At 40.7% G+C, this 21,802-nt stretch overlaps 1 protein-coding gene across 1 annotated transcript in view; it reads right to left on the bottom strand.

The window, feature by feature from the left end:
* c1h8orf34 (chromosome 1 C8orf34 homolog) overlaps nucleotides 1–21,802 on the bottom strand; it is a 59,836-nt gene that overhangs the window by 15,741 nt on the left and 22,293 nt on the right. The window contains exons 8-10 of the mRNA XM_031281953.2: nucleotides 5,774–5,909; nucleotides 2,129–2,214; nucleotides 1,940–2,013 (exon numbers count right to left, since the gene is read on the bottom strand). Of these exons, the coding sequence (XP_031137813.1) occupies nucleotides 1,940–2,013; nucleotides 2,129–2,214; nucleotides 5,774–5,909 (296 nt within the window). The remainder of the gene's footprint in view (nucleotides 1–1,939; nucleotides 2,014–2,128; nucleotides 2,215–5,773; nucleotides 5,910–21,802) is intronic.

Consider the following 21,802-nt stretch of genomic DNA (forward strand, 5'->3'; position numbering starts at 1 on the left):
ACACATACAACTCTACACCGAGCTAAATTTGATTAAGACATATCACTTAACACTTACAAAGGAAACTATAGAAGGATTGCTTGGAGAATTTGCTCTGGCAATTGCTTTAGGAAAGTATTTGCCTTTATGAGGCAATTATCACCTAAAAGAGCTGGCAGAGGCAGGGGGCCTGTCGGACTAATAATGATAACCATTAACGGTGTTTACTTTCCAACATCCCCAATCTTTTACTGCCCAAACCAGGTCAATGCCCAATGCAAGGCATACTTCATTAAACGACAGACATGCATGATGAAATGTGCTAATAATTAAATATGACTTAAAATTTTCAAACCTGCACCAAAAAAAAAAAAGGTTACATGCATCCTTTCTTTCACATTAATAACCAGTGCAACACAATAAACAATTGGGACACTTTTCTAACAATGCAAGGGACATATACACACACACACTTTATATATATATATATATATACACACACACACACACATACATACATACATACATACACACACACACACACACACACACCTAAACAAGTACGAGATATAATAAATAAGTGGATTTCTTTTCTTAAATAGAAACACAATTGGTTACAGAGGCAGAGTCATTGCTCATACTGTATGACTTCAACCATTGTGTTTTTTTCCAAATAAGCTCATAAAAACATAATATTTTTTTCCCCATAAAGTTTAGTGATTGTGGCCCACAAGCCCCTGAAGGGCCAGTTAAACTAACAAGCTATTACAAATTGCAATTGCCTTTCAAAGACAGCCAAACGTAAGCAATTAAGCACAAAACAGCCACATTACCTACAGTAGATGACAGGAGTCATTTGCACTTGTGGTTTACATATGGGACACATTAGTATTATTCTTAAGCGTGCCAGACAGGGTTTAACCTATGGAGATGTAGTGTTCGGTCCCTTGGTATAAGCAGCTACAAAATAGTGGCTCAATATGGATGTGAGGGTGAGTGGTAAAGAGGATGTCAGATTTAGCTAAAAGCTAAATTAATCAGTTTAAATCTCTAAATTAGACATGACAGTTATACAATTGACACTGTCTATCATCTGGTCAAGCATTCGCTTTTCATTAAAACATTTGAGAAAATGAGTAGAAGATTGGCAGTTTGATGTTGGAAGGTGCACAGGCCCTCTACTTTTTGGATAGTGGCTAGTGTATTTGGCCTAATCCCTCAGACTTGCGACTACAGGCTTTGATTCAACAGGTCCTTCGGTTTCTAAAGGTCTGCTCCCAGTTAGTCTGGAGCCTCTCTGCATCTGCTCCACACACGGAGCAATGCCTCGGCTCCAAACCCCTTTCTTTCTTTAAAACATGCCGTAAAAAGCCTTGTCTAAAACTTAGATTGGGCAATTATAAAAGAGGTATCGGCTTTTGGGGTAATTATACAAAAAGGTACTGCCGTCTTTAGCTGACTGCTTTATTAACAGCATGTGAGTGTCTGCCTGTGTCGGAGTCTGGCGTGTACCACATTCTGCCTCTATAGATTTCTTCCCTGAAGCATGTGAGGTTATCACGCAAGCCTGCTATTGAACAAAACTGTTTGTACTCCTATAATCCATAAATATTTAGGTCTATTATATAAAACCTCTAAATCAGCCTCAATTGTCGTCGCGTTACTAGATATTCTTTTCATTTATTCCTTCTCAGATCTCACACAATTGCCCTGAGAGGGAAGCAAAGTGATATAGGGAGATTTCTTTCACTTATTCAGCACTATCAACTTTTGTGTAAGCTGAAATGCCCGCATAAAGATGGATCAGTTTTGCTTGGGTCTTGTCCTTTTAACAAGAGGCTTGAGGTGGTTTTTCGCTCAGTCTCGGACAATAGAGGCTGAGGAGGAGAGAGCAACATGGTAATTGATGGCTGTAAAGTGATCTTAATTGTTTGGTGATGGATGTAGGGAGGACACTTACAGAGCCTGACACTTGAGACAAGGCCTCGCATTCCTGAAACCGTCCTGCCACTGTGTCCACCCCGGGCAATGGAGCTGCTCCACACAACACACACAAACAGGAAGAAAAAAAGAAAAGGACAGAGCAGAGCGTGAGACCACAAAAATGTAAAAAATAACGAACTTTGAATTTGAACTGTGTTGTGCTTACAGGAGATGTCAGGTACAGCTTGTTCAGATATGTAAGGCCTGTGCTCTTCTTCAGATCTGCCGTCTGATAGACTGTCCCCCTGCAACCTAGAGACAACACAAATACACTACTGTACACATTGGCAGTCGAGTTAAATCATCTCTGTAATCAGCATTTTCTTCAGCCACAACACTGCAATGCATGTTTAGAAATCGAATGCCAGATAACGAAAAGACAAGCGAGTCTCAATCGGTCTGAGGTGATGAGACAAAAAGGAAGTGTTTAGTGAGTTTATGATCTCCTCTTCTTAAAATCTGGGATGGTGCCATGAAAAGATGGAAATGGGGGTCAGTTTGTGGTCACAAATCCTATCTCTTCATCGCAGCTTCTCATCCTGCTGAAAATCAACCTGAAATAGTCTTTAGTATGTTGAGTTGAAACCAAAGAAATGCATTCACAGATATACTATGGAGCATGAATTACGTTGTTTCAGAACTTACACTTACTGATGAAACAAAACTGGAAACTTCAGTCATCATCTTCAAATCATTCAGTTAACGTTCTTTATCATGATGTGTTCCAAGCCCCTATAGCTTTTTTCCCCCCCAATGATATTTGTTTGGACTGAAATGGAAGCGGGTCTGAGAGATTTGGCTGTCTCCTTGGGTACTAAAAGATTTAAGTTTCGCCAAGATAGGAAAGTATACTGTGGGTTAAGACAAACAGTGATTGAAAAACCTTCTCAACGTGAAGATAAACATGCTGCATATGGCTTTTCACTGCTTTTATACTCAAACTAATTCACACACTCAAACATCCGCATGGAATTAAACACAGCATTTATTTTTCTAAAGCATATTTTTAACGACTGTAAATCATGCCATATTTACTGTAATTACACACTACTTTAGCTCCAAATGCTTTCACTTCATGCCATTTCCATGTCATAGGCACAACCATTAACTGAAGACAAAGGAAAGCAATCCATGTGCTTTTATGGCGCGGCTGCATTCCGTCACAGCCGCAGGGCCTCTTGGTTTCTACCTCTACAATGAGGGTAAAAGCAGAACACAGCTTTTTAAAGTGTATTCTATTTCTTTACTTCTTTATACATCCTTCACTTTGTCTCTCCCTCTCTTTAATGGTCTTTGTAAAGACCATTAATAGTACCCGAGATGACTATCACAAGGCCTTCCCATTCTCTGAACAAAAGCTGCTCATAGCCGCAAGTCCCGACTACCATTCCCTCAGTGCATTCCTGATATGAAAGCAATTAATTTAATGAGAACTACAAGCCCAAAAGAGGTTTGTGGAGCTCTATCCATTTCCTTGGACCGCACCGCCAACTCCGGACTATGCCCAAGATCTGGGATGCGTTTGCACACACGAGGTTTTGTGGCAGGAGCACATAGCCATTAAAAGAACTGATCGGGTGTATGAAGGAGGCGGATGAAATGCCAGTGTGACCACAGCTATAGCCCGAGAGACATGCCCACAACACTCAGGCCACACGGCACTTTACACTTCAACCGACCAACAGAGAGGCCAAAGGAAGCGGCGTGTTTCCTGACCTGCCACAGCTGGTTAGGAGCCACACAGGCTGACTGGACTGTTTGGTGGCAGGGACATTGGTTGGACAGAAGCAAGGGAAAAGGACAATGGCTGAGGAAGGTGTCTAAAGGTAATTCATTTACTTCTTATGTACTCGGCCTGTCACATTGCAGGTGGATCGTGAACACAGTAACATAAAGGGGTGCTGCTGGAAATTAATACATTTTGTTGTGGCCTTCACACCTTGGCTTTGGGTGGTAGATGGTAAAGCGAAGTGGCTCAGTCTCGTTTGACCGCTTAGATGACCAAGGGTAGCAAATACAGCGTGCATGCAACTAAAGTGTAATGCACAGACAGCTGGACCTGACCCAAAAGAGCTCACATGCAGGAAAAAAGGAGCAGGAATCTCATGTGTTTGCCTCAGGGGTGACGGGTATGTGAGGAATGTTTGGGTCAGTGTTCACAGATCCATACAGGGTCAAGCAACACTCTACTATCTTTGTGAGAGTTCTATAATATCACAAAGAATCCACATAATCTTCTCGAGCCTTAACTTTACACAAAACTGTAAAAAAAACCCTTTAAGTTTCAAACTTCAGCAAGGCCACATCTGTACAGTAGGTCTGTCTCCAGGTGTGAAACACAAGGGCACCAACTGTGCCACATATGTTAATGTTCTGAGGAGTCAGTTTTAAAGGTTGGCCCCACATTGAGCCATGTTTGAAAGGTGTTTCTGGTAATCCCATCAAGACAGAGTGCTAATACACACAGCATAAAGTCTCTGTTAGGACTGTCCTTCTCCTTACTTGCTCCCTGACCTCTGCCTCCACTCCCTGTTCACAGAGGCATTGTGTGTATGCGTGCAAGGACATGCATGCACATGTTTCATGTGTGGATTCATGAATATGTGACCAACACTCCTAATTTCAGAATTCCGTGTCTCCAGAATAGCACAAAAGGCATACCATGTGTGCAACACTTTTCCAGCTTAGTGATCTGTTTATGGCCCTAACACTCACCAAGAGTGACTATGAAAGACCATGACTCCTACGCCAATAAAACTTGGGGAGGATTTTGTGGTCAGGTTATAGGGGACGAAGCAAGAATTTGGATCGAACCAGAAGGAGAAAGGAAGACAGAGAAGGAGAACAGATGTCTGACATTTCAGTCACAAAAAAAAGTTGAGCGCAACGAGCCAAGAACGACTCCAGATACAGATGCTGCTTTGCTCTGCCGCTGATCCAACCTGGGGACTCAATGATAAGCCAAAGGTATAAACTATTTGCTTAAAAACATCCAGTCAATAAACTGCCTGCAAAAAAGCCACTGATACCATTCATTCTCCTGCAGAACCTCTGACAACATCCCGCAGCCTGTGCGTGGAGCGAAACTGATAAGCAGCGTGAATGAAAGAAGAGTAGGAAACAAACAAATTCCAAACCCCAAACAGAGGAGGCCGTGCAGGCAGATGTGTGCCCGGCGTCTCATCGAACAGATACCTGTTTATCTCTGACTGGCATCAAGGAAGAGTCCTGCCCACACCTGTCCTGTGGTATCATACCCAACACTCAGAAATGTGAGCACTACACTGATGCTGAGGATCAGGGGGAACAGGAAATGTTTCAGAAGAGAAAAACTGTGATAACGAGAGAAAGGGTGACAATGGAGACGATTATCAGTGCTCGGGCTGATTTGTGAAAACAAGCAACACCGGAATGCACTTCAGATATGATATTATTCTCTGTTCTGAGAATGATGGAAAGAAACAAAACAGATTACAATAATAACCAAAAACATACAGTAGCTAAAATGTATTTGAATTCATATAATTTAAAGCCTTAGAGCAACAGCTTGACGTTTTGGAAAATACACTTATTTGCTTTGTTGCTGAAAGTTTGTCCAGTATGATTAGCTAAGCCAACCGGCTGCTGGCTGTAGTCGTATATTTACCAGACAGACATGATTATCCAGATGGTATCCATCTATTCATCCAACTCTCGGCAAGAAGGCAAATAAAATAATTTCCCAAAATGTTGAACTATTTCTACAGAACTGTGCTGTTTAAAACACAGTATCTCTTCAAGTCACCAGATAAGAGAAGGTGGAAACATTTACCTGGCACACCTAGAGCAGATGTTGAGTGTAACTTTGGCCTGCGGTTCAGTATGATAGGAGCTGCGTCCCTGGCTGAACTTACTGCCGGATGGAGCCAAGCCCACCACACCCTCCATCCGCAGGTCATCCAGGTCCTCTGAGGGGGGAGGGAGCCAAAGAGACACAAGGAGGGACAGAGGAAGGAGAAGGCAGAAGGAGAGAAAACAAGAGAGAGAAAGGACAGTCGTTAATCATACTTTGGTCTCTCTCTTGTCAATATGATGCCCGTTGATGACAGTCTGCTTAGAGCCAAAGATGCAAGCAAGCGCATCACAGTAAATAAACATTCTCAGCCCAGCCCCTGTGCTCGCTCACTCGCACGCCGCCGCGCACACACACACACACACACACACACACACACACACAAAGAAGCTTGCATCATCAACACAAAACTCTTTGTTATGAAGAGTGATGCAGAAGAGTAGATTACAGCGATCACATCATGGCGGCACAGAAACAGGAAGGGTCTGTTAACAAGCTGAGGGTGAAAGGGGACAAAGAACAATGAAGTCGGCGGGGAAAAATGAGTGGTAAGACAGAAAGTTGGGTTTCGTCTGATCTATCCCTGTGTCCTCCAGAGCAAATAATCTGAGCACACACACATGGATCCCTCTGACTCTCTAAAGAAGTCAATATGTTTCAGACACGCCAGTATTGTTCATCGTAACCTTTTACTCCGTTTGTCTCTGCAGCCACAACAGTTACATGTGAACATGCTTACATACAGACAGGTAACATGTAGAGGTCCTTTTTCCTCATGTTAAATAAACTTTCCTTTGGTCTGCCTTCCCTCTCTATTCTAAGATATCTGCTTTATCTTAACATACAGCTGGTACCTATGTGATGAAGTCCTCTTTACATGGAACAATTATAAAGTTTGGCTGTTATACAAGACTAAAAAGGATTTTCAGCCATCATATCTAAGAAACAAAATGTTCAACATCAAGACACAGATACATGTTTCTTTAATAGACGTTGCACTAGCATCATGGGGAAAGCAAGCATAAATCACGGCAATAACAAGACTTGCGAAAGCAGGGAAGTAGAATAACATGAAGTCAACGGTTCGTTAAATATTACCAAGGATCAAAGAGGAGAGTCTGAATCAGCCAGACTATTTTGGTTTTGAGTGCATCCTCAAGAGATAAAATATATTGCAGTACTTTCCGTGTTATGAGAATGAATAGTGAGTGGGTGTCTGCACTCTTACTTAGTTAGGTTTGCTGGTCAAGCTTTCTTAAACACATGTTGAATCACACAGAACATTTTGACCCGTCACCATAACAATATTTGTCCCGCTCTTCCCATCAGACCAGAAGAATTTAGGAGCTTTGCCAATAACCGGGGGGGGGGGGCGCCTTCAGGATATGCAATGTATTCTCCCCTCTCGCTGCCATTGTTTCTGCTCTTGTACATAAAGTACAGTGTGCCTGTCTTTGTATGTGCGCGTCTAGTCATTTGAAACCAACAGTGAAACTTTACTCACTTAAGGATCACATTACCTGGCCCTTGGTTTGGGGGGGACAAATATGTTTCATACCTTGAAAGAGGAGAATGCATGACTAATCACCTGGATTAGATTGGATGACACTTGCTCATGAGAACTCTCTCCCTCCATCCATCAGCATGGCGCAGAGCCAGAAAATCTCCCCAGTCTCCTTTGGGTGTCAGGAAATCATTCTGATGAGACGTTTAAAAACGCACTGCTTCCATCTCATCCACAAATTTGTCACTATATCCTGACGCAATACACTCAGCGGTATTATGTTAATTGATTTTTGGTTTAGTTTTTAAGCAAACAAACAAGCACAAATAATAGCAATAGATAAATGTGAAGTCTGCATGTTTTTTTGTGTGCATTTATCCATGATAGCAGTGTGGCTCACTGGGCTTTCATCCACAATGAAATATCTTAACTATTAGGAGAATCACCATTAATTTTTGTGCAGACATTCATGGTCCTCAAATGATGATTTCTACTGACTTTGGTGTTCCCTCGTCTTTTCCTCTTAAATTTGAGTCTCAAAAAACCCTGTCAATGAGCAGATTGATGTACATGTAGAAAGTAAATAAAACCACTGACCAATAAGTAATGACCCTTAATGCCACCAAACTGACGAATGTTATCATGTTGTACTCTTAACCCTTTGTTTTGTCTTCCCGTCGACCATGAACTTTTCTTTCGGGGTCAAAATTGAATTTTTGGTGTTTTTTCAGATGTTTAAAAAAAAAAAAAAAAAAAAAGAATGTGTCACTTATTTCAACACTTTTTTTATTCATGGTCAATAAACCTAATTTTTATGACATTATACCTAATTTTTGAGTCAAAACAAAGCAGAAATTGTGAATTATTTTGACTAATAGTTAAGATCAGAGGGTGTTGAGTGGATCACAAACTGGTTTATGTCAAAGTTTAGTCAGGATACTGTCTTGAAACCATTTAAAACATTTTTTTCAAATGCTATAAAATTGAACACCTAAAAATGAAAGTAATTATAATAAAGTATATAATAATAAAAATAATAAAATAAAGTAAATTGTAATAAAGAATGTTGTCTGGGTTCCAGATAACGTACATCCATGCAGTCATGTTATTTTTGGGCAATTTGGTTGAAATAAACCCATATTACGGATATAATTTTTGAAAACGGGTCAAATTTGACCCGAGGAAAACACAAGGGTTAACTACAGTAGTTCCGCCTACATTATAGTGTTTAACACCAAAAACTGTTGGCAAAAGATCTAAATCAATATGTCTATTCAAGACCTTTAACAAAGTCAGGAAGTGTCCTGCTTTTCTCACGTTGATCACTGACATCAGTCATGTCACTCACATCGTGTCCAGGCCGTCTAAGAATGAGTTGTTTTAGTGTTATGTGGAGGACAGATACATTCCAGTAATACCCTTAAGCAGGGCAATATTAAGTGTCCCATTCATCACGGTATGCATTGGAGGGGGTGGGGACAGAGAGAGCCACCAGCAATTTGCTGGTCGTGGGAACTGCTTGAGTTTGGGCCTTTACCTTTTCCTCTTTTCTCTTCGTCCAATCCCACTTCTAACCATTTCCTTTTTTTTGGCGACTGACTAATGCTGTATGCCAGATTTTCTCTGGGTCATAGCCTGGGATACAAATCATTACTTGACACTTGGAAACATTCACTTGCGAGGCTGCAGCTTGCATGAAATAGCAAACGAATAACAGCGAGCGGCTCTGACCCTGAAAGAGAACATGACTTCTGTGTACACAGCTGCTTGTCACCTCACCTACCGCTTTGTGTTTTGGACTGGTTTCCTTCTGGTCGATATAAAATGAAACAATAATGGAGAGAAAGACCCGTTTGTCTGAAGGAAGTGAAAGCTAATCTCTAAAATTGTTGAAGTGAACAAAAGCTTTTGTCTGGAGTGCATCCCATACAGAAAACAGATTAGACCGTGTCTGAATGAAATGTTGCAGAGGTTGAAACACGTAGCAAAGAGTCACAAAATGTCGTGCTAAAACGATTTGTTCCACACTTGCAACGGTTCCTCCTTTTTGCCATATGGAGAAGATAGGATACCATTTCCAGATAATATCAACAGTCAGAGATGCAAATGAAAAGGGAAGAGTAACTCCTAGTCAGACTAACTGGTTTTTGCATGTGTATGCTTGTTTGTGGATACAGATGAGTTTCTAAAAAAAAAAAAGGTTACAACTACTGTAAAGGTGCACTTAGGCCCCAAACTACTACCTCGTTGTACTGTTGCTGCTTACTGTCAATACCTTTAAAATCATCTTGTTTCTCCATGTGCAGACTATAGGAGTAAATGCAGCCCTTCATCTGTGCAACAGCAGTCTGAATTTTAGCCATGTGAGCCTTCCATGAGGATGACTCTAACTCTGAACTTTCTACTGGGGAGGGAGAGGCTACAGATTTCTGTGTTGACACCACACTCTGAGGATGGCCTGTGTGTGGAGTGCTAAAGTAATAAATGTATCCCACTGGTTGGGGTTTGGGCGTTAGCATTGTAAATGACTGCTTTTAAGTACATGCACATTGTGACGCATATGATCAAATTGTATCACAATGAGCCTAAATATTAGTCTGGCTATCACCAGACCAAGCTCAATCTTTTAAGATTGAACATTAGTCTGGGTAGTCTGCTCTGTATTTTCTACTGCACAAGAGGCGTGATCAACGGGCATAGTTCAATTGCGTAATTCTGTACGCAATTGGATAGTCCTTCAACAAATCAGACCAACGATCCGGGTGACGTAGCAGCGACAGCGGCGCCATCAACGGGTTGCTCAGTGTTGGGGAGTAACGGAATACATGTACCGGCGTTATGTATTCAGAATACAAATTATGAGTAACTGTATTCCGTTAGTTACAATTTAAATAGTTAGTATTTAGAATACAGTTACATTGTTGAAATCAATGGATTACATGACGATACTTCTGTTTCACGAGTTTATTCACTCTCTGAATAAATGACGGCAGCTCCATGCATTTCCCAGAAGCCCCAATATGAAAACGAAAAAATTAGCTATTTGCGTGATCAGTCACAATGGAGTCGGAACCGGTACAACAGAGCCAGGGCAGGAATGCGTTTCTATCTTGGAAATTCAAACAGCATTTCACATTAAAGAAAGAACAGGGAGAACAAAATATAACTGTGCAGTGCATCCTCTGCTTGTCAGCAACCAACCTCCTTTCAGCGTCCAAATTACTCCACCTCCAACCTAAAGAAGCATCTTAAAGTAAGTTTTTTTTTTTTTTTTTTTAATTAGCCAAAGGTGGTAGTCTGCTATAGTTTTACCGGTCATCTTGCTATTTTGTAGTTGACGTGCGACTTTACATTCTCCTATGTGCTGATTTACTAGCCCTGTTTGACATGCTAGCTAACGTTAGCTAAAATTAGCTCGTGGTAGCTTAGACTGCGGTTAGATTTTTGTAGTATGCAGTTCGGGACTACAAATACAACAATCTATCCGCTTGTTTAGGTACACATTCAGCCAGTTGAAATAGAAGAACACACCAGAATAGGCCTGTTTAGTAAGCTGTATGTGATGGCCGCATTCCTACACTTATAAAATGCAATTCAATGTGGAAGTAATCCAAGTATTCAGAATACGTTACTCAGATTGAGTAATGTAACGGAATAAGTTACAAATTACATGTATTCTGTAACGAAATACGTTTTGAAAGTATCCTTTCCAACACTGGGGTTGCTGCCATGGAGTGCTGTGCTTCGGTGGCATAGACAGTAAAATTAATAAATTAAAATAAATTAAATAAATTGGTGGCCGGCTTGTTGAATGTAAACAAAAAGCTGCTTGGTCGCTTCTCTATCGCCATCCTGTTAAACCCGCCAATAGCGCGCCAGGTAGATAAGCCAGTTTGTAATTGGTTCCCGCAAATTTGTAACGGAAGCAGGATAGATAAACGTACAGGTTTCTAGCCTGAGCTGCAGGGCGAAATCAAATCGCCGGCAGATCGGGCTGGGTTTACCCAGTTTACCTAAATATGACTGCAGAAATAATTTCTTATTTCCAAATCGATTTTTGTGGTCTCGAACTAACTGATATTTCAGAGTAGAGGGCACCGTTTAATCGAATATATTTCAATGTGTAGCAGATCTACTATACTTTAAATGTAGTAAATTAAATTATGTTGAATCAACTGTTATACATTATATAACCTAGACTTCTAAAATCTAACTTTTAACCTTGACACCTAGCTGTCTTTTCATGAGCATATTCCAAAATCCATGCTCACATAGAAGTGTTCTTTTCTCTTTCGTGTCTGCTTAGTCAAACACATATGATTGAGTGCATACTCTCTGTGTTCACAATAGAAGCCAGCATGCCTCCCACACAATGCCACCATGATACGTTTACAGTGCATCTCCCATGAGACCAGCTTACCCCGAGACCATGACAGCCTCCCAGGCCTCTGTCTAGACACAACAAACGTCTGTCCACACTCGCCCGTTTGTCAGCCCGTCACATTTCACTCCCTGGGCACCGGGGCAGCCATGCATGCTCCCCCTGTCTAACGATGAGACATGGCAGATAAATAAAATGGGTCTGCACTGGGGATAGGTGGAGGGAGAAATGGAAACTATTCGAGCGATGCAATCCCAACAAAAGGCCTGAGCGATGAAGAATTCCGTGCCGCAATCACTCACTCACAGTAAAGCCAGAAAGGAACAGAGCATAGCGCACAGATAAAGTGTTTGTGTGCTCCTCTCTCCAAGTTTCCATGTAATTTATTTTGTTTAGACAGAGACGGACTGACTGGCTCTTTGCTGCTCTTCATAGGGCTGAAAAGTCATAATTAGCACATTGGTTTCACAAATAACTTAATATACACCTTCTTGGATTATACGTTGACAGATGTATGTGGGGGAATCATCTAAAGCACTACCCCACACGTGGAGCAGGGAGACACGCACGCACACACTTCATCATCACCCTCCGCACCAAATCCAAAGCATTTCATCAAAGGCTGTGAGTTATTGTGTCTCATCTAAAGTGAAATAATTGAATTTTCCATTCTTTCATGAGCAGTGATGGCGCCCCACCACATACTGAAACACTGGGCTGTAATTAATAATCTTTAAGTGATATATGCCTTGTACAGTCAAAAGCTCCACTCACTCAAACCGAGACCCACATGTGTGAGCAACATATAGATAAAAGGCACACGGCACATACTCAACCCGACACATACAGTACAGTGACACTTGCAGACCTCACACTTTCGTTGCCCTCACACATACAACCAGCATTTGTTTTTCATTAAGCTTTGAGCACCAAAGCCTCCACTCGGCGGTTAGTCGTCACACAGACATCTTTGATGTGAGTTGCTGCAGAGACGCATTTGTTTGGTTTTGTAATAAAAACAATATTCCAACTTACATTTCATAATTATGTCTCGGCTTTCAATAGCACCCTCCTCCACTTCTGGCCTAAAAATATGCCTGTTAGGCTCCACGACTCTGACTGCAGCAGTAAAAAACCCTGATCAGAATCAGATGGGGACACACATGAGCAGGGTAACATCACAGCTCTGAGGCCTGTGGAAAGTCTTATCGCAGACCTTGGTGCAAACCTCCTCTCAGTCACTTTCTAACCGCAAATATTACAGAGATTAGGACGTCACTGTAGACAGAGCAGAGCCTGATGTATTGATGCAACAATGTCAGTCATTGTAGTTGGAACAGTGACTTGAGCATGTAATGAAATATGTAGTTGAATTATAGTTTGAGCTTTAATAAGATTTTGTATAAAAATGTATTATGCAGTAAATATATCAAGACAGCTGTCTGCCAGGATAAAGGCTGCCATCTACCGTTCAAAATAATGATTTTAATCACTTTTAAAAGAATAAAATAATCCATCAAACTGAAATGTGCCTGTACAAGAAGAGTCTGGGGAGATGATAATGATAGAAGAGCAATTTAATTTAATAAAACAAACATGTTAACATGAGTGAAGGGATGATAGGTTGATGTAGTTTAAGCAATTATCTCCTTTGAGTTTAGATGTCTATATTTCATCTTCATTGTTCCCCCGTTTGTTTGTGATAAACACATAGATACAGCAACACACACACACACACACACACACACACACACACACACTACTGATTACACACCAATTACTGTATAATGACATCAAGTCTATAACTTATCCATTTGTCTCTTAAATCTTAATCTTGCAACGGAGGAGCCAGAGAAAAGTGATGTAACTTATTTTTTGTATTTGACTTTTATCCTTTAAGATTAAGCTGCACACAGCACTGTGTGTGTGTGTGTGTGTGTGTGTGTGTGTGTGTGTGTGTGTGTGTGTGTGTGTGTGTGTGTGTGTGTGTGTGTGTGTGTGTGGGGTGGGGCTTTAGCCGATTAACTTATGATAACACAATGCACCCATTCAAGTCTTTTATCTGTCAGTCATTCTAGATAACAACACTTTACAGATATCATCCTTGTATTTCTATCTACCATATTTTGCTTCTGTCTGGCTACAGGAGCCACAATACATCATCCTTGTGTCCATTCAGCTCCCTTCCATTCAGAGAACCTGCTCAGTTCATCTACAGCGCACACCGGAGATACGTACGCTGGCCGGTATTAGGCCATGCTGTGCATAATGACTACTGTTAGATTTATGGTATGATCACAGCAGCCTACTTGCCTATTGGTAATTGCTTCCAGTAATACCACCATAATACCACAGCAATTTGCCTCTCGATTAGCGTATCCATCGGCACCATAGAGACTTTCACAGGCGGCAAATTGGGTGCAGTTAAGACTTTTACTGGAGACATTCTTTTCACCATCAGGCGGGCGAAACCTTTAGAGGTGAACCCGGCCCTTTCAAGCTTCTACATCAAGTGAAAGATTTAGTGCTGAAGCAACTCACACCACGCACATACATGTCCTCATCCACCTCCTCCTCTCCTTTTTTCAAACCACCATAATGATATAGTTGTGTTGTTGTTGGTTTACATTGTTTCCAGGGCAACTGTTGTCTGTTGTCTGTAGTTGTTTGGGCAAGAATGAAGGGGGCAATAGGGGGCAATGGGAGTGAGTGTGTGTGTGTGTGTGTGTGTGTGTGTGTGTGTATATGGGTGGGGTGCTGCTGGCGTCAGGAAGTGCATGCCTTGTCTGCAACTCTGGCAGTCTGAATGTTGGCCTTAGGCAAAGGACAAACAGGCAGCTCTTAGCCATGTTAGCACTGCAATCAGTCCATTCAGACACATGCAGGGATGTACACATACTACAGGTTACATTACCACACAAAGTTGAATGATATTTAGAATGTTCTCAACAATGGTGGACTAAGTGGCTAAGAGCCGTTTTATTTACTATTTTTGGCTGCACTACATTTATTTGACAGCTTTACTACCAGTTACCATGCTGATTCAGATTAAGAAGTTTATAAAATATACTGTGTTGCTTAATCTACCCAACATAAAAAATGTAAAATTAGCTCCACCTTTGCCAGCTACAACATTATAAGTAGCTCTGTGAGGCTGTACCTAGAAAGGTTGTAAAGGTTTTGAATTTTCAATTAGCTTTAATTTTATTTTAGTTTTGACTTTCATTTTAGTTAGTGTGTTTTTATATATTTAGTTTTACAGTAGTTTTAGTTAATTTTGTTCGGGCTAGGTATAATGTCTCAGAAGTTTGTAGCTACATATACATACAAAATACATGGTTGGAGAATAGCCATGATGTTTAATATTTAATCTTTGCGCTACTTGTTTGTCCGATGTGAAGCAATTAGGGCACAGCGCCATCTCATGTCAAGTCCGTTCAATTTCTGTGGTTCAATATGTTACTAGAGTTGACGGAAATTTATGCTGTCTCCTTTTTTTAGTAGTGATACATTATAGCTAAAAAACTAAAACTGAGATGATTTACTTTCGTTTTTACTTAATTTTTATTATTTTTTTAACCTGGCAATATAGTTTCAGTTCAGTTTTAGTTTTTAATTTAGTTATAGGTTTACTAAAAATATTTTAAACAATAATATTTTAAAAAATGTTTTAGTTTACCAATAACCAGCTGGTACCTAGGCACTGCTAAAGGCTAACCTCAGCATGCTAACATGCTGATGTTAAGGTTAGTAGGTAAGGTATAATATTAATTATGTTCACCCTTTCAGTTTAGCATGTTGCTAATTAGCACTAAAAACAAAGTACAACTGAGACTGGTGCGAATGGCATTCGTTTTGCAGATATTTGGTCACAAACCAAAATACTGGACAAATTGAAGTAGCATATGTTGTTGAGATATTTCACAGGATGAGTCAAAACTTTGACCTATTGGTGGCGCTAGATGAAAGGTTAGGGGTTCATCAATGTCATGCCATTAGCATGGCTAAGAAATACCTTACACATCATCATGAAAGTCATATTGATATATACAGGTTCTTTACTTGTAATATAATCATTTTACAATGAAGTTAGGCCTATTGCTACTTTTATTTTTTTCCCCTCGCTTCCACCTCTGGTTTTCATCATTTCTGTTAGATCTTTCTCACAGGAAATGCCAAATATATGGCAAGAATCTTAAGGGGGCCATTTGTAATAGTCGTCACAACAAATTTGTCATTCCTATCTGCCATAAAGCTAATAACAGCTTTGCTCTTTCACCACAGAAAGTAATTTAGTAGGACTAAGTAAATGTTCAGGCTTCTATGAGTTGAAAGGCCAAGATTTTAACCACCCTCAGAGGCAAGGGGTCTACATGCAGTAGATGACCTAACATAGAACATTTCTCACTTCAATTTCAGGGTGGTCAAGATTGGCTCTCTTTCCCTAACCTACTCTTCTTTGTATTAAAAAAAACTATTGTATCGTACTCACATACTCAAACAAAAGAGCCACACACAGGCATTGTAACTCATCCACCATACAGAGATTTATTCTGTGTGTATCAAAGAACAGACATAGCTTGATTATGCGCTCATCCTGTCCCTGTCAAATCCTCACTGTCACTGTGAATCAGCAAGAGTGGGTAATGCTACTCTTACCTCCTCTCCTGTTTCAGGAATCATGCCAGAGTGGGTCGACATACTAAAAAGGGTCTGGGGGGGGGTCCTTGAGTTTATTTTGCTACAGAGTAGATGATATACATTTACTGTAATTATTATTTGTCAGTGCCTACAGGCATGTAAATAACACTTATTCTATTCCCATATTCACAAAAGTTAATGTTGAGAATTCAAAGAGTACGTTTCTGAAATGGAATACTTCCACTAAGGATGACGAGACCAGTAACTTTACAGCGGGAACTGGCTAACTCGTCTCATTAACTTACCATAAAATAACACTGCAAGACCAAAAACAGGGTGTTTCTACCCACACACTGAACCCAGCTTGTTTCTTATTTCAGATCAGTATAAAATCTGTGGTCTAACCGCCCAGCAAAAGCTCGAATCTTGACATTTTCCATGGCTCTACAACAACATGTGAGTCATATCATTTTCAATATGGTTTTTGACTGTGGCAAATATTAAGCGCAGAACTAATGAAAACAACTGGGAAAACACAGAACCATCCCTGAGAGCAGCTAAAGAATCAATAAGACTTAGCCTCTAAGCTGATTTTATTTTCTCTTTTTGGAACAATCTGAACAAAACAAGTCAACCTTAAGCCATGTCTTTGGTTTTTATAATTGCATTCAATCTAGACAACCTTGGCTAGCAGCACTGTAAACCATTCCAAGAGGATCTTATTGTTCTCTCATAAGCTCCTTACCCAGGTGCTGGCAAAAGGACACCCAGACTGCAAAACCCTTCTGCTCAATATGGAAATGGGGATTAGCTGCTAACTTTCTTTGTATCTTCTAAGCCTGCTTTTATTACGCATCTTATTCTCTCACAAACATTGTAGTTGTTACATAGTAGGACAAACTAGTGCTGCTTTCCTGCCTCCCAGTGGATATTATGCAATATGTTTCATGTTCACCGTGGCTCTAAACACACCTCTTTTCATCCTTCAGAGGTTTGGACACTTAAATATGACATCCACACCATGGGACCTGTTCATTTCTCAATAATGTAATTGCACTCATTTGGGTAGTGTCGATTTGCTTTGGATGCTCACAGCCACTTAGCAGGTGTGATGAACGAAGCTACTCAACTGATAATACAACTACATGGAGAATCTACAGATGTGCATCGTACAGTATGTTCCCTTGGGATGACTGCCATATACCAAACAAAAAACTGTGTAGGTGTGTGTGTGTGTGTGTGTGTGTGTGTGTGTGTGTGTGTGTGTGTGTGTGTGTATAAAGAGAGAGATGCTTGAGAAGATATATGTGAAAGTGAATTAGAGTGTCTTTGGTTTAAATAGGCAAAGTTAAGTGTGTTTGATAGTGATTTATTTGTATTATATATATATATATATATATATATATATTTTTTTTTTTTTTAAGTGCTTCACAAAGCTGGACATCTGCATGCAAAAGCTTTATTTTAATGGTCTGTCTTATCATACTTGCCTGATTAGTGAAGTGTACGATCACTGCAAAGTATTAAAACCTATGCATACCTTTTGCCAGTTACTAGTTCACTTTTTTTTCAAAATGTACTCATCTGACACTCTAATAAGTGAACAGTTTGAAATACTTTTTAACCTGGCCCTATACTTTCAAACAGGTTTTCCACACAGATGCGGTAATACCATATGTTAACCACTAGAGGTCACCCTAAGCAAATGCTTATTTTTTGGAATTGGAAAATCAATCCTATGTGTGGAAAAAAACTACAACACAATATTTGCTGTATGATACAATTTTAATCCACTGATTAACAAGTTCAACAGCAAGCCCCCTGCCTGGTGTTTAGTCGTTGAGCAATTCATTAAATCCCTACCAGCACCAGGAGTGCAGCTGAGCAGCTGACCATATGTTTTAAACTTCATGTGGACAGCATCAAGGAAAAAGATAAATATCTCCTTCATCAAGGAAAAAGATAAATATCTCCTTCAGGGATCAATATACTATCACAAGATCACCATTTCTGCCAAGGATCATCAGTCATCTTTGGCATGCATTTGGTCATGAGCTACAGAATTTGTGCCGGGACACTTTTTTTAAACGAGGCCCACAGATCCTCCTGAGGCTCACTCATTTCTCCAAGTCTACCAAGCCCCCACATGCGGCATGTTAGCATCACTTTAATCAACTACAGTAATGAGGCAGGCCACTCAGAGTGACAGCCAACACAGTGGCGGAGGTCCCTGCGGAGAGCGCTATGACCAGGCCCCGACAGAGTATCAAAAATGACATTGCTGCATTATTTCCTTTGAATTACTGCCCTGGACCATGGTGTAAAAGCCACTGGGGATAATGTGTTTAGAGCTATGATCAAGGAGGGCCATCATAGACCATCAACATCCTGCTTTATGGCTGTATTTATCACCATCATATACTGCTGTCCTCAACTGTGTTTGGCTTACATAAAGAAAAAGAAATGTTTACGTATTGTTTTCTCAATGATTTCTTCCAATTACCACAAAGCAGAAAAGGGATATAGAACAGTATAAGTAAATACAATTAAGGTCCACATGTAGGAATGAAATCAATTCATTCATACTGTAGATGTTACACTGTCTCACAGCAACAACTAATGGGCCTACTACGAAATCAGATAAAATGGAGTACAGCATTCATCTTGGAATCACTGGAGCAGAGAGATATTTAAAACTTGTAGATCTTGAGGCAGAGTGTGAACCCAGGCCATTGTAGATAATTTGATGTCTCTGCTAATGCTCAATTAGTCGATCAGGCAATTGAAAAACAATCCCAGTTTTCCAAAGCAATTTCAAGACGTCTTTTTCGGCTTTGGTTACTTCTCATTACATAGTATTTTGATATTTCATAAGCTAAACAAGCAATTCATTTAAAAAAAATATGAAGCTTGGAGAATAAGAACAATCATTTGTTGCAGATCCAATTTGTGCATCCTGCCACACATCGATAAAGAAATGTGACCCTGTGGATGACCCCGATGAACGGATCCTGCTAACAAGCACAAATGCCTCGGCGCTGTGACAGCAGAGCAGAGAGCTAAGACAGACATAGCTTGTGTGTCACCACAGAGCAGCAGCTCAGAGGAGACACTGAAGCACTATAATTGGGGCCCATGTTGTAGACGCGGGTGGTTATTCCTCAAAGAAGTACTGTATGACAGGCATTTGTTAGCTTACCTAGATGAAAGTAAGTGTATTTACACTGAGTTTTATAAGTAGAAAAGTAGACTTTTCCCAGCATTAGATACGCCTTTCAACAATTCAAATTCTTTTAAATAGCTGCTAGTGAAATAAATCTTACAAGTGATGAATTCTGGGCTGTATACCTTTGTGGAAGATGTTGTGTGTGCATGTGTGTCTATGACCTCCCTTCGCAGTAGTGTTACAATGCAGGGAGAAGCTACTTTACTCCAGAGAATCACTCCTGCAGGTAAAGATAACCGCACAGCAGAGACAGAGTGGAAGAACAAGTGACAGATATCAAAGAGAGTGCTTTACCACACAAAATATTTCAGGCAAGAAATTCAATTTGGCATGAGGTATTACATTCTATGTTTGCACAGACAGTGTGACGAGCTCTCAGACCCTCCACTAAAGCCAGAACAAGATCAGATGCTCTCCTTACCCCCCTAGTCACCTACTCATCCATCCTAAGTCGGCACATGATGGCATGACTGACATGAAGAAATGTGAACACACACACACACACACACACACACACACACACACACACACACACACAAAAAGCAAATTAAAAAAAAGCTACTTTGTTATTCTTCAGTTGTCAAAGTGAATACCTAGACTCACTGGCTGAGAGCATCTGGCCACACTATATAAACAGGAAGCATAGTTTCCCCTTTAACAGCTACTACTAAAGTGCTCTTTAGTACAGCAGCACATAAACAAACTGCTGCTTTGCTCATCCAGCTATCGTACCCCTACATACAGTATGCGTCTACAGGTCCACATATACAGTGAGGAAAATAAGTATTTGAACACCCTGCTATTTTGCAAGTTCTCCCACTTAGAAATCATGGAGGGGTCTGAAATTGTCATCGTAGGTGCATGTCCACTGTGAGAGACATAATCTAAAAAAAGAAATCCAGAAATCACAATGTATGATTTTTTTAACTATTTATTTGTATGATACAGCTGCAAATAAGTATTTGAACACCTGTCTATCAGCTAGAATTCTGACCCTCAAAGACCTGTTAGTCTGCCTTTAAAATGTCCACCTCCACTCCATTTATTATCCTAAATTAGATGCACCTGTTTAAGGTCATTAGCTGCATAAAGACACCTGTCCACCCCATACAATCAGTAAGAATCCAACTACTAACATGGCCAAGACCAAAGAGCTGTCCAAAGACACTAGAGACAAAATTGTACACCTCCACAAGGCTGAAAAGGGCTATGGGGAAATTGCCAAGCAGCTTGGTGAAAAAAGGTCCACTGTTGGAGCAATCATTAGAAAATGGAAGAAGCTAAACATGACTGTCAATCTCCCTCGGACTGGGGCTCCATGCAAGATCTCACCTCGTGGGGTCTCAATGATCCTAAGAAAGGTGAGAAATCAGCCCAGAACTACACGGGAGGAGCTGGTCAATGACCTGAAAAGAGCTGGGACCACCGTTTCCAAGGTTACTGTTGGTAATACACTAAGACGTCATGGTTTGAAATCATGCATGGCACGGAAGGTTCCCCTGCTTAAACCAGCACATGTCAAGGCCCGTCTTAAGTTTGCCAATGACCATTTGGATGATCCAGAGGAGTCATGGGAGAAAGTCATGTGGTCAGATGAGACCAAAATAGAACTTTTTGGTCATAATTCCACTAACCGTGTTTGGAGGAAGAAGAATGATGAGTACCATCCCAAGAACCCCATCCCTACTGTGAAGCATGGGGGTGGTAGCATCATGCTTTGGGGGTGTTTTTCTGCACATGGGACAGGGCGACTGCACTGTATTAAGGAGAGGATGACCGGGGCCATGTATTGCGAGATTTTGGGGAACAACCTCCTTCCCTCAGTTAGAGCATTGAAGATGGGTCGAGGCTGGGTCTTCCAACATGACAATGACCTGAAGCACACAGCCAGGATAACCAAGGAGTGGCTCTGTAAGAAGCATATCAAGGTTCTGGCGTGGCCTAGCCAGTCTCCAGACCTAAACCCAATAGAGAATCTTTGGAGGGAGCTCCAACGCCGTGTTTCTCAGCGACAGCCCAGAAACCTGACTGATCTAGAGAAGATCTGTGTGGAGGAGTGGGCCAAAATCCCTCCTGCAGTGTGTGCAAACCTGGTGAAAAACTACAGGAAACGTTTGACCTCTGTAATTGCGAACAAAGGCTACTGTACCAAATATTAACATTGATTTTCTCAGGTGTTCAAATACTTACTTGCAGCTGTATCATACAAATAAATAGTTAAAAAATCATACATTGTGATTTCTGGATTATTTTTTT

This window comes from Sander lucioperca, chromosome 1 (assembly GCF_008315115.2).
Source record: "Sander lucioperca isolate FBNREF2018 chromosome 1, SLUC_FBN_1.2, whole genome shotgun sequence".
NCBI lineage: Eukaryota > Metazoa > Chordata > Actinopteri > Perciformes > Percidae > Sander > Sander lucioperca.